Below are 12919 nucleotides of genomic sequence, written 5' to 3'. Positions count from 1 at the left end.
GACGGGTGGTGTGGAGTGGAGGTGGTGTCCTGTACTGGACTGACTGGACGGAATCGTGTGTGTGTGTGTGTGTGTGTGTCAGTGTGTGTGTGTTGTGTGTGTGTGTGTGTGCGCGCGTGCGTGGGAGGGGGAGGGGGGGGGGGGGGGATAGAACCCTCCAAGACCCAACCGTACCACCGGGGTCTGGAGATGATCATGGGGGCGAGAGCGAGAGGGAGAGACGGGCTCTGGATGTTGGAAACACCGGGGCTGTGTAACATGGATCGGTGGGGGTGTCGTGGTGGGGGCGGGGGGGGGGGGGGGGGGGGGGATGCAATGCATTGCAGGGTGGCGAGACGATGCACGCATAAAAAAGAAGGGGAAAAAAAATGTAATCCATTTTTAATCCAAACATCGTGCAAACGTCGCCCTCTCTCCACCCCCTCCACCGCACGCACACACACACACACGCGCACGCACACACGCGTACATTCTATGAAAACGGGCATTTTGCGATGGGACAAAAATATGAGCGTTTCTTTCAAGTCCGGGGGGGAAATGTTTATTTCTAGGCAAGGCATTTATTTCATTGGCATTATTATTATTATTATTATTATTATTATTATTATTATTATTATTATTATTATTATTATTATTGTTATTGTTATTGTTGTTGTTATTGTTACCCCAAACTAGCTTCTCGAACACTGCTGCAGTTGCAGCCGGCGACAGGAGCCACTGGCACTGGCACTGCTTTTTGCCTTATTGCCTTGAACACGGAACACAATTATTTTATTATATCAGTGGTTCACTGGTTCTCAAACTTTTACATTTCAAGGCCCCCCTTAACTCTGACAGTATCGGCACAGGGTCCATTTGTATACTGTCAGTAGAGTAGACCCCCCCCCCCCCTGGAACCACTGCTTTATAGCCTATTGCAGACAGTATGGTCCTCAAAAACGTTTTAATTTGAAGGACCCCGTGAGAGTGCGCGCTACAACATTGAACCAAACGGTTAATTTGGTTCCATTTTGTACGTACATACACCTGTAAGGGTCCACTTGGAACCCCTTCAAAGAACCCAGAAGGTGCCTGCTGGACCCCACTTTGAGAACAGCTGCTTTGTATCCTAGTCTAGACCTAGCTTAGGACCGGTGTTGTTGTTGATGACACAGCATAAGACACGCCAGTGAATTTTGGTTTCTTATTTGTTGAGGTGGTGAAAGTTTGTTTTCACAAGAGACCCACTGTCATACTTAGCCTCAAAGTGATGATGATGATGATGATGACAATAATGATGATAGTACTGATGATGATGGCTAACTTTTGAGTGAAGTGCTTTTATTTTGTTGCCCAATAGACTTTTTTTTGCAACGGAGGCAACAGTACCCTAACCATCAGTCCTCCACGCACACATGTGCACGCACGCACGCACGCACGCACCAGCAGTGTGTATACGCCAGAGAAGGCCCCAACCGCTCGGACCCCAATAGTAAGATATTGCTGTCACAACAAGTGTGGCACCAAACCGGTGTATTTCAGCACCTCTTGTCATCATTACGCCAGAAGAGCCATTGTAAAGATGACACAATCGCACTGTTTCACATGATGTCAGATGTTTAAAAGGGAACTCTCTTTAAGCTGTGTCATGGACATAAATGGAGCTAAAGCCCTCTATACTTAGTACTCGGCCCGTCTCCTCTCGTTTCCTTCTGCACGGGACCAAACTTCTTCAACCAGAAATAGCCAATCAGATCTATAAGCTCACAATGTGTCGCGCGGCAAGTTGTTGTGAGCTTGTAGATCGTCTCTTTCTGGCGAATGTCCCCCAGAATGGGGACGCTATAGGGCTGAAGTGGTTAATGTTTCCTGACCTATATGCTTATATACTGTATTAGAAGACTTTCATTTGTTTGGTTCCTTTTTTCTTTTTTTTTAATTATTATCTTTTATTTACTTTTAACATTTCATTTACATACAGTTATAAAATGCAACCTATAAATAAATACATTTCCTAACTAAACTAAACAACCCCAACCCTTCCCCGACCCTTCCTAGTACAAGAAACTAACAAATGCATGATTTTCTTTTGACCATGATCATCTGTGCTACAAACATAAATAATAAACATGACAACAACAAGAATGACAAGTAGACAATTGTAACAATAATGACATCATCAACAATCTCCATTATGCTTCAAATCGCCCTCTCCATTTCGCATCCCATATTTGGGATGTAATCCATTGCCCGACCCCAGATCTTCTGAAAGTGCGATATCTTTCCTTTTACATTATACATGATTTTTTCCGGTGTGCAATAATTTGTTTGGTTCCTAACTGTAACCAGAGGCTTAGGGTACATATCAGACGGAACAAAGACTTATAATGAAAATATATAATCTTTATTGAAAATGTTTAATATAAAAAATTAGAATAGCTTTGTCACAATGCATGAATCACAATAACAATAAAAAGAGACAGATTGAATAATTCATACAATAATATACCTCGCCCTAACCAACTGAACCCATATTCCTACTGGGTAACTCTGTGGAATATAAGCAGTGGACGCTAAGGGCCGATTCATACTCCTATTTTAGAGCTGAATAAAAGTCGGTTCGGCTCTGTAGAGCCTACAATGTGACGTCATTTGAGGTTCGGGGGGGGGGGGGGCGGGTACCGTCCTAAAGTCGGCTCGTCGGTGCTACTGAAAATTTCTGACGAGCCGAAATCATTTCGGCACTACAGCGCCGAAACAGCGGTAAAATAGGAGTATGAATGGGTCCTAACACAACGCCTCTCTCCTTTCACTGTTGGGACTGACAGCCGTCTGCCCGTCTCCTAAAGGTGGCCTTACACTAGCCCGACTCAATCGATCTGCTCGGGGCCGCTCAAAGCGCGATCGGGATCGGCCCGATCAACATCAAGAATGTTTGATATTTGCTCTGCCCCGCTCCGATTATCCTGTAGTGTGTGGTGCTATCAGATTTCAGATTGAAAAAAATCAGCTAGTGTAAGGCCACCTTAAGGGAGAATCAATTCACGGTTTGGTCAACTAAACCTGCTGCATATCAAACTTAGCGACACTATAACAGAAGCAAGCTACCCTTTACGCTAAAGCTACTCACGATGACACTTGAGCACCGAAGATCTACTCGCAACGCTCTCTCTCTCTCCTTGCGTGTAAAGCTGTTTGTTCCAGCAGTCGGCTGGCAATACTGAAATTCACGTTGACACCACCAGAGCCATGCCCACACTACCCATCCCTGATCCAGAATAAGACACGGGGGATCTCTTGGGCCGTGTTCAGACTGGCAGCCCAAATCCAGCTCCAAATCTGATGTTCTATCGAGATTGGAGTTGGATTGGTTTTTACCCAGGTTGAACAGGTCTAGAAGAACAAATGTAAATGTATATTTACCCAAATGCGGTCGCTTTAAGGCATAGTATGTCCAGTAAGAAGCCTGAGGGCGAGAAGCCTGCTGGGCGAGCACTGGGGGGGTCAGATCAACATGGAATTAATTCTGTACTGGCCATATATGGAACATGTCTGTACAGGGTTCGATGAGGTCAGATCAACATATGGAATCTCAGACTCGAAACAGGTCAGCTCCATAGAGATCCATGGAGATCTAAGGGGTAGTATAGAGGGGACATTCTCTTGAGTGTATAGGGTTTGATGAGGGCCCAGGTAGGGCCGGGCCTTAATTTTTTGCCTGTTGAGAACTCTGTTGAGGCCCGTCTAGAGTTTGAATGGACAGGTGGGCCTGTTGATAACTCTAGTTTTCGCCGGCTGCCGGGCGCGGCTGCACTAATAATTTGGTGCAGGCCTGTCTAGAGTTTGAATGGACAGGTACAAGTCAAAAAGGAGACATCGAAGAGGAAGGATGGATGGGGAAGGATCAACATATGGAATGTCAGAACAGGTTCCGACATATCCATATATGGAGATCTAAGGGTTTGAGGTCAGATATAGAGTTGCTGGCCAATATTGGTGACATCAGGGATCTCCATATATGGGCTTAACTGTGGCAGCAGGTCGCATTTACTATGATATGGGATATCCATATCATCCACCTGATGATGTCATTGTCACGTCATGTCACGATGACCTGGGCACCATATATGGCTCTGATGTCACGTGATGTCACGATGACCTGGGCACCATATATGGGAACTTGCTAGCCTAAGATTTAGACTCTCGCAGATGTATTTATCGATTCTGATAACATCACTCTCTACGAGAGTCTAATCTCATGCAAAATCTAAGGTGCTTTCCCTGCTGCCCCACTTTGTCCGATTAGGGTACGCTAAGCAATTACAAAACGTACCCCCCCGTAGTTTTCAATAAAAAAAGTATTTTAATTCACTCCGTCTCGGGGTCTGGCATCCATCTTGGATTTCCCTCCATTGTAAATGCCCAACAGAACCCTGACCGCTAGGGTCCCGCTGGTCCCGACTCCCGAAAATGATCTCACATAAGTGCTCGGCTTATCTGACCCAGATCTGCAATTTATCTGAATTAAAGCACATTTTGATTAAGCATCTAAACTTGTAACTATATTGTTTTTAATTGCGCAATTTTAATTGCTTGTACAGTTGGACATATCCTTCCAATTTCATAGGACACATCGTTGATTTAGGCTAGGGAACTTGCCTGGGTGACCAACTAACCAACCAACACACTGACGGGAAATGCACGGTTCCATAGTAAATGCGACCTGCAGTCGCAATAAACCATTCTCTGTTTACGCCAGGGGTGGGCAACTTTGACGATGGAGAGGGCCACTATATTTCCACACTCACTCCCTAGGGCCATATATTACTGTAGTAGCAAAAATAGCCGATCTACAAGCTCAAAACGCGTCGCGCTGCGACGCGTTTTGAGCTTGTAGACCGGCAATTTTTGCTATATTCGCATTGAAATCTTGAATCTTTGCTATTTTTTAATTGGAATCCTGAAAATTAACATTTTTATGTCATTTCAAATGCCTTTAATTGTACTTGCATTGAGCATTGAGCTACTAATTTAGACTGAAGTAATTACAGTGAACACATTTACACATCATCACACATTTACACATCATCTCCCTCTATACCAGCAGTCATCAGCCAATGGAGTGTGGTTGTGTTTATGTATTTGTTTGTAAACACAGGAAAACATTACATACTATGCCTTTAAAGGGATATTTCACTTTCAAAATAACTTTTGGTCGTTTCATCATCTACCCAGGCTTATAGATCTGCTTGTAGATCTGCTATTTTTCAATAGCTAAAGCATAACATAATGCTAACACCAAAAGGGGTTCCCGCCCAAAATGGGTTAATGAGAGATATAGCCTGGTCATAATCGACATTTATGGAGTGACTGATGAATGAATGCTTGAACATACATGATGATGGCTGGTGTGTGCTGGATGGAAAGTCCATGAAAAGATTTGAACGGTGGCGCCCGACGGTCCCGACTCCCGAAAATTATCTCGGCTCATCTGATCCAGATCTGCAATTTATCTGAATGACTGTTAAAGCATGTTTTGATTTAGTTTTAGCATCTAAAGTTGTAACATTGTTATATTGTTTTTAATTGCGCGATTTTACCGTTGGAAATATCCTTCCAATTTCATAGGACACATTGTTGATTCATGCCTTTCCAAAATATTGTTTCCCACATGTATTATTTATTAGTTTTATAGCTATCAGTGATGTAAATAGGTTTTCAATGTAATGAGTCCAGGGATGCAGGGATGGTCTTTTAGATGAGTCCCAGGGACATTTTATGAGTCCCACTTCAACAACGTTAGGAGTCATATTTTGCCATTTTTACAAATTGCAGCATTTAACCCCCATTTCATTTTATGTGGTTATATTCATGTAGAAAACAGAATAAATATATTATAACTAAAGCTAGCAAAATAAACCACCACAATTTCCTTTCGCGATTTTCTTTTGACGTGTTTTAGTACATGCAGAGTACAGTAGTGCATCCCATGGATGCAGAGGTCATTGTTTTATTGGGTCCCTTAACTATAAACTGCATTTTGGGATGCAAAATGCACCCTATTTTAATCTCTGAGCTATATATTTTTGGAGTGTATACATGTTTAGATGCCTGCCAGCTGGTCAGACAATGCTGCTCCGCTTGTCTACGACCGAAAAACGCAGACAAAGCAATAAGCATACGACAGCTCCCGACCAAATGTGAGATTTGGCGTGGCGTACGTCAACGTTCAAAGTCACGCTGGAATGATAAATGCAGACAATGGCGGTGATTTCGCCGTACGCCCATATTTGGGTGTAAAGCGTGTTAATACATTCGTAAATTACCGGTACATATACAGGTCGGGGTCAAAGGACTTTATGTATGTGCAAATTTGTTTCCCAAAGGGTTTGTAGGAGGATATTATTGTACAATAATTTTTATGCATCAGAGATCTCTCTCTCTCTCTCTCTCTCTCTCTCTCTCTCTCTCTCTCTCTCTCTAAAATAAATAAATAATAGCTACAGTAACAACGTTTTGCATGCTTCATTGCTTGCTAAACTAAATGTCACTCACTCACTCCCATTGCCAAGACGAATCTGTTGGAAACTCAACGGTGTTAGTTAAATTGTAGCTTTGGAGTGTATGAGGAATGGTCCAGTGACAAGCGGATTGAGTGACTTTTTGAGGCTTATGGTCAAATATATGGACAGGAAATATGACATAAAAAGTGAAATATAGCTACTCCTGTACATGTCTGTGTGTACGTGTGATATTTCTGGAAGAATGCTATTGTTCTATTCATATGGGTTTAGTTCAGTCTATTAGGTTTTTTCTTAATTCATTACATTTCATTTCTGAAAAAAAGGTATAGCCTGAAGCCTAAGCTTATTACGTCTACCCTTTTCGGGGATACAATATCCTAGTAATAGCAACAGTAATAACGATTTTAATAAAGATAGTTAAACAATTTAACCAAAATCCCAATAAAACGTAATGGTAATTTTTACTCTTTTTAAGCTATCTATTGCTTTTCTTTTGAAAACTTTTAAGTTTAGTTTACCCATATCTCTACATTATTTTAATTCATCATCACATTTATTCTACAGCTTGACTCCCTTAATCGTTACACATCTACTTCTCACATTGATCCATTCCTTTTTTGTTTAAACATACATTTTCCTCTTAAGTAAATATAGACTCTCTCATTGAGAACAATCCTTGGATGCAGTCTGGAAGTGTTTTACAATTAGCTCTAAAGTCTAAACAGTATCTCAACCAAAATATCGACTAATTCCCTAAATTTCAAAGCACGACAGTTCACATTGGTAGGGTGACCATGTTTTTTTCACCTTTGTTTTATCAGGAAGTATTTATTGACATCAGAAATCTCTTTCATAAGTGATACTTGGCCAAGATAGCAACAACAATAACCACATTGTGGCAACAACAATAACCACATTGTGGCCAAATGCACATAACTTTGGGGGTCCTTGACATGAACAGGTTTGAGCACCCCTGATATATACAGTAGCAACATAAGTTAACAAAAAACTGTTAGGATTTAGAAAGCAACCACTGTCCCCCTGTAGGAGTATTACAGGGGGACGTTTACCCAGCAAGGCCAGCATCCCTTTATATACTGTTTAATAAACGGCAACAAGATTATTACACCACTTGGAGCGCTATTTGACCATTTTCAAAGAGTAGTCGATCAGCAAGCTGGTGACGAGCTTGTTGACGGACTATTTTTGATGTTTTTATTCTTTTTGAGGACAATATGATGACACTTCCAAATTAGGGACGCCAGGCCAAAAGTTAACAATCGGGGGAAAAAGACAAAATATGATGGCCGATACATGGCCGTTATTAATGGCCGATACATACAAGTGTACAAACAGTTCTTCAAGAAGGTGGGGGGCATTAGCCTTAGGCTTCATCCGCCCCTATTACATACAGTTGGAGGCCATCGATATTGTCCTTTTCTTTTTGCTGAGGTTTGCGTGATCTGCGCAAAAGGACAGTTAACCCATTTTGGGCGGGAACCCCTTTTGGTGTTTTAAACATCATGTTATAATTTAGCTATTGAAAAATAGCAGATCTACAAGCTCATAGCGCGCCACCGAGTGGCGCGCTACGAGCTTGTAGGTCTGCTATTTTTGAAAAATCGTGAAAATATTTATTTCAGAAAACTGGAGGATTTAGAAGGATTTTTTTTAAAATTTTGAGGTCAGGCCTAAATGGGTCAAATGATAAGGGACAATATCGGTGGCACCCAACTGTATGCATATGCCCCGAGGTGGTATATTAGTATCGCAACGCGAGGCTAGGGGGGGCATAACCATTGCCGGCCCAACTTCTTCTTGTGGTTCAATAGCAAAGGAAAAAACCATGGTCGACTGCATTCTGTTTAGACTCCTCAATCCAGTGGGAATGTTCCAGAGCTGTGCTGCTCACTCTCACCTTGTCACCGAGTGCAAACCCTCGAATGCCTGGGACGTCAACGCAGAACATTGGCCTCTTTCACAGTTCGGGGTGTGGTGGGAGGCTCGGGAAGTGTGTGTGTGCGTGCGTGCGTGTGTGTGGCGGGGGTCTCTGACATTGCTAGATTCTTCCTATACGTCTTCCAACTAGGCCCGTCACAATTATTACATAATCGTCTGAGCTAAATCGCAGTTATTCTTTTGCATAATTGTCAGAATCATTTACATACATTTACATAACTTCAACTGTTGAATAATATTCATACTGTAACTGTACTGTACCTATGCAGAAATGGCATATCTACAAGCTCACAACTTTGGAAAGTATACAATAATATTAGAGGTCCGGGCCTCGCACCTACGTTGCAACAGCTATCCGACCGAGTCGTAGATGGTGTCGGAGGCTTTGTCAGTGTACTCGTTGCACCTGTCTGTGTCTCCTTTGTGCCCATATATGGAGATATCTGATGTCATCAGTATTATGCCTATGGAGCGTCGCAGAGAGACCCGGAAAATAAATCCCCGTTCATTTTCCTCATAGACTTTTCAGAAAGTATTTATTTAAAGACGTTTACGCCGCGGACAAAGCCAACTCTTGGCATAATTTTTCGGGCTGAACAAATAATTAGAAAGAAGAAGAAAACGGCAGGATACAACACTTTTTTGGTTTCTTCTTTGTAATTATTTGTTTGGTCCAAAATATTGTGTTTGTTGTCATGATTTGTCACGACAAGAGTTGGCTTTGTACAACGCTTATAAGGTCTTAATAATAAATACGTTTTGAGATGTCTATGGGAAAAATGCATTGAGAACTATTTCCTGGGCCTGGTGTCGTCATGAAAGGGGGCGGGATTGCGACGCTCTATTGGCACGCCCAGAGCCATAGAGTAAGACAGAGTTACGCAAACTCCGTTCACTTCTTGGGGCCAGTCCAATAGCAGTCCAATGGCTCTTCTACATAGACTTCTATATATTTGAAGGCTTCAAATAGGGACAACCGGACGTTTACGGAATGCATTGGAGTCCGTGGGCACTGGGCTCGCGCGAGTACATGAACCACGTGACCGTGCTGTTTTCTGCCCCCTCAATATCGCAACTCTTCTATTAGATGGCTCTGGGCACGCCCATATGGGCATTACCCAAACCATATTAGATTGGCGTTTCTGGATTATGCCTACATGTATGGATCTCCATATATGTCATTGTGACTATACATGGGCATATCAGATTTGTTTATGGCTATGACTTTGTGTCAATGAGCCAATTTTATAAATACAGGATTATATGTAGGCCTACTTTTACATAGTACATTATTTATTTTCATTGTCATTTATTTTTATATATTACTTTTTTGGGGGGGGGGGTCATATCTGACATTTTTGTTTACAAAGCATAAAAGACAAACGGAGATGTAATTGTATTAATGTTAATGGAATCATTAATTTGTGTGACAATACAAATCACACAACTAAAATGTCATGATGGTCACAGCCCAGGTCGCCAGCATGCTGCTCCTTTTCACAAATTCTCGCCAGTCGGTTGATGTGTGTTCGTCTGCGCTTTTCCCTCCAGATCTGGAACATCAAGCAGATGATAAAGTTGACGCAAGAGCACCTGGAGGCCCTGCTGGATAAATTTGGAGGAGAGCACAACCCTCCGTCCATATACCTGGAGGTAAGAGACACAACCCTCCGTCCATATATTCCGTCCATATTAGGCCTCATTCACACTGTTGCAACATGCATACAACATTTGTCTTGTGTCTTGTCCGTGTTTAATGGCCGCCCCCCAATGCATTTCCAATGGAAGTCACATGGTTTGACAAAACATTTTTGTTTGATGCGGGGGAGGGGCGCACAACACAGCCATCAAACAAAAATGTATTGTCAAACCATGTGACTTCCATTGGAAATGCATTGTCTTGTCCATTAAACACGGACAAGACACAAGACAAATGTTGTATGCATGTTGCAACAGTGTGAGTGAGGCCTTAGATGTCTGTGCATGTCGATTCAAACGTCTTTATTGTTTGTTTGAGTTTTTGTTCATAAAAAATCACACTTGTGTGAAGACTAAAAGCTAGACATAGGAGGGGCTAGTGCCCCTCAAAAAAGGGCTGGGGTGGTATGGATGTTTTGTTATCACGGTAATAAAGCGATATATTGAGAGATACCTTAAAAAAAATGTTTTAATAAAATAAATGATAGTTATAATAATAATATATAAGGGGCACGTGGCGCAGTCAGCGGCCTGCTCACTCCTCATGCATTGAAGGATGAATGAGCTCAGTTCGGGGATCTCCCCAGGTCGGCAGAAGAAGAGCAGCGCCCAGGATTACAGTTTAGGCAATTGGCGCCGGATGAAAAATGGACTACAAAACCGTGGGATAAAAATTCAAACAATATAAAAACAAATATAATCGCGGGTTTGAACTCGATACTGCGGTATTCCTTGCGCATTAACCGTGGTATTGCGGTTATTGGACCCAGCCCTAGCGACGGTTCTTTCTCTTTTGGTGTAGGCCTACATTGGTGACTTTTTACATTTCGTGGGCGCCCAGGTTTGGTGTGCATTAGTCCACAGTTTTTGTTGTGGAATGTTTTTTATATATTTCCACTCAAGGTGTAGTTCGGTAAAGTTAGCTTAGTTGTGGCAAATCTGCAAAAGAAAAATGCTTACCACTAGCTTTCTTCACAGTGTTCATAAAGGTGTCTACTATCACAGAAAAAATGGTTCCAACCCAACTCCCTTGGGAAACTTTGTGACAGCTGCTGAAAGTTGGGGTACATGTGACATGTCAAACTAGGGGGTTTTCATGATGCTGAATCCATTCCAAGCATTAGTTTTGCACGAAAATTCTCCTTGGGCTAAATTCGGCCATAGCCACTTGCCCAAATGAGCCCAAATGTGCTGACCTCATCACGTTTGTGATGACGGCTATGGGCATATTTTGGCAAAGGAGTGTTTTTTGTGCAAAACTAATGCTTGCAATGGATTCAGAACATGTCACATAACTTACTAACTACTTAACATAACTACTTAAAGTATAATGAAATTTGGAATTTCTTGCCTTATATTGGTTGATAATGGTACCCCAACTTTCAGCAGCTGTCACAAAGTTTCCCAAGTGAGTTGGGTTGGAACACATTTTTCTGTGATAGTAGACACCTTTATGAACACATCTGCGAAGAAAGCTAGTGGTTTGCAGATTTGCCACAACTTAAGCTAACTTTACCTAACTAGTGACAGAAACCACGTTTATTAAAAAAATGATCATCACGGTATAACAGCCTGGCTTGCTAGGCCAAGACTGGCAAGCCTCTCATCCCTAAGCAGTGCACAAGTTTCAGAGAGGAGCGATCATTGCTACAGTTGGAGGCCATCGATATTGTCCTTTTCTTTTTGCTGAGGTTTGCGTGATCTGCGCAAAAGGACAGTTAACCCATTTTGGGGCGGGAACCCCTTTTGGTGTTTTAAACATTATGTTATAATTTAGCTATTGAAAAATAGCAGATCTACAAGCTCATAGCGCGCCACCGAGTGGCGCGCTACGAGCTTGTAGGTCTGCTATTTTTGAAAAATCGTGAAAATATTTATTTCAGAAAACTGGAGGATTTAGAAGGATTTTTTTAAATGTTGGTCAGGCCTAAATGGGTCAAATGATAAGGGACAATATCGGTGGCACCCAACTGTACTTCTTATACAGTACATGGCATGCTAAACTAATAGACACTATAACGATAATAGTTAAGCTGGCTTCTTCAGATAGCATAATTATTGAGCAGTCCTTACAGTATGTATATATGTTGACAACTGTTGTGTAGGCTATGTTGTGTATGTTAGGGGTTGAGGGGTTCTCAACCCGTGGGGGGTTCTCAACCCGTGGGTCGCGACCCCTCAGGGGGTCGCCAAATTATTTTGGGGGGTCCCCAAATTATTTAAATAAAAAAAAGTTTTTATTTCATTTCTTTCCCAACTGAATGGATGGAAAATCGACTCTAATGTTGGCAGCTTAGCTACAGTAGCAAAGCTTTGCATGCACGCTAAGCTAATGTCACTCCCTGACTCATTCACTCCCATTCATCGCCAAGAGGAATCCTTTGGAAACTCCACACTTTAGTTGTAGCCCTTGGGGTGTATGAGGAACGGTCCAGTGACAAGCAGATTGAGTGACTTTTGGAGGGTTATGGTATGGTCAAATATGTGTTGTGGCTCTTTTGTTGGTTCCAAATATTTCCACCTTAGCCAACAAACCCACTGATGCACCCAGAGACTTTGGATGTATGCAGAATAAAGGAATCAATGTCCACAGTTTGAATGTCGTTTTGATTTGCATTTACTTCCATTAAAGTGCAGTGATAGTACATTACAATTAACAGCTCCTTCTGGCATTGTATCTTCTGTGTTGTCTGTCTGGTAAAAACTGTTTGTCCACCAGGTGCATGCCGCTCCCCAATCACCCAGGCCTACTTATACCT

The 12919-nt window shown here is 42.2% G+C and overlaps 1 protein-coding gene and 1 long non-coding RNA gene across 3 annotated transcripts in view; one reads left to right on the top strand and one right to left on the bottom strand.

Annotated features, from left to right (window-relative positions):
* The window catches only part of LOC306916029, a 333469-nt gene that overhangs the window by 256317 nt on the left and 64233 nt on the right, over positions 1–12919 (bottom strand). The gene's annotated exons all lie outside the window — the stretch shown is intronic.
* The window catches only part of braf (B-Raf proto-oncogene, serine/threonine kinase), a 59574-nt gene that overhangs the window by 248 nt on the left and 46407 nt on the right, over positions 1–12919 (top strand). For both annotated transcript variants that reach the window (XM_079493716.1, XM_079493715.1), the window contains exon 2: positions 10014–10115. In XM_079493716.1, coding sequence (XP_079349842.1) covers positions 10014–10115 — 102 coding nt within the window. The remainder of the gene's footprint in view (positions 1–10013; positions 10116–12919) is intronic.

The sequence above is a fragment of the Electrona antarctica genome (genome assembly GCF_951216825.1).
Source record: "Electrona antarctica genome assembly, chromosome: 23".
NCBI lineage: Eukaryota > Metazoa > Chordata > Actinopteri > Myctophiformes > Myctophidae > Electrona > Electrona antarctica.
The sequence above is the reverse complement of the archived record's forward strand: the minus strand, read 5'-3'. Positions and strand labels throughout refer to the sequence as shown.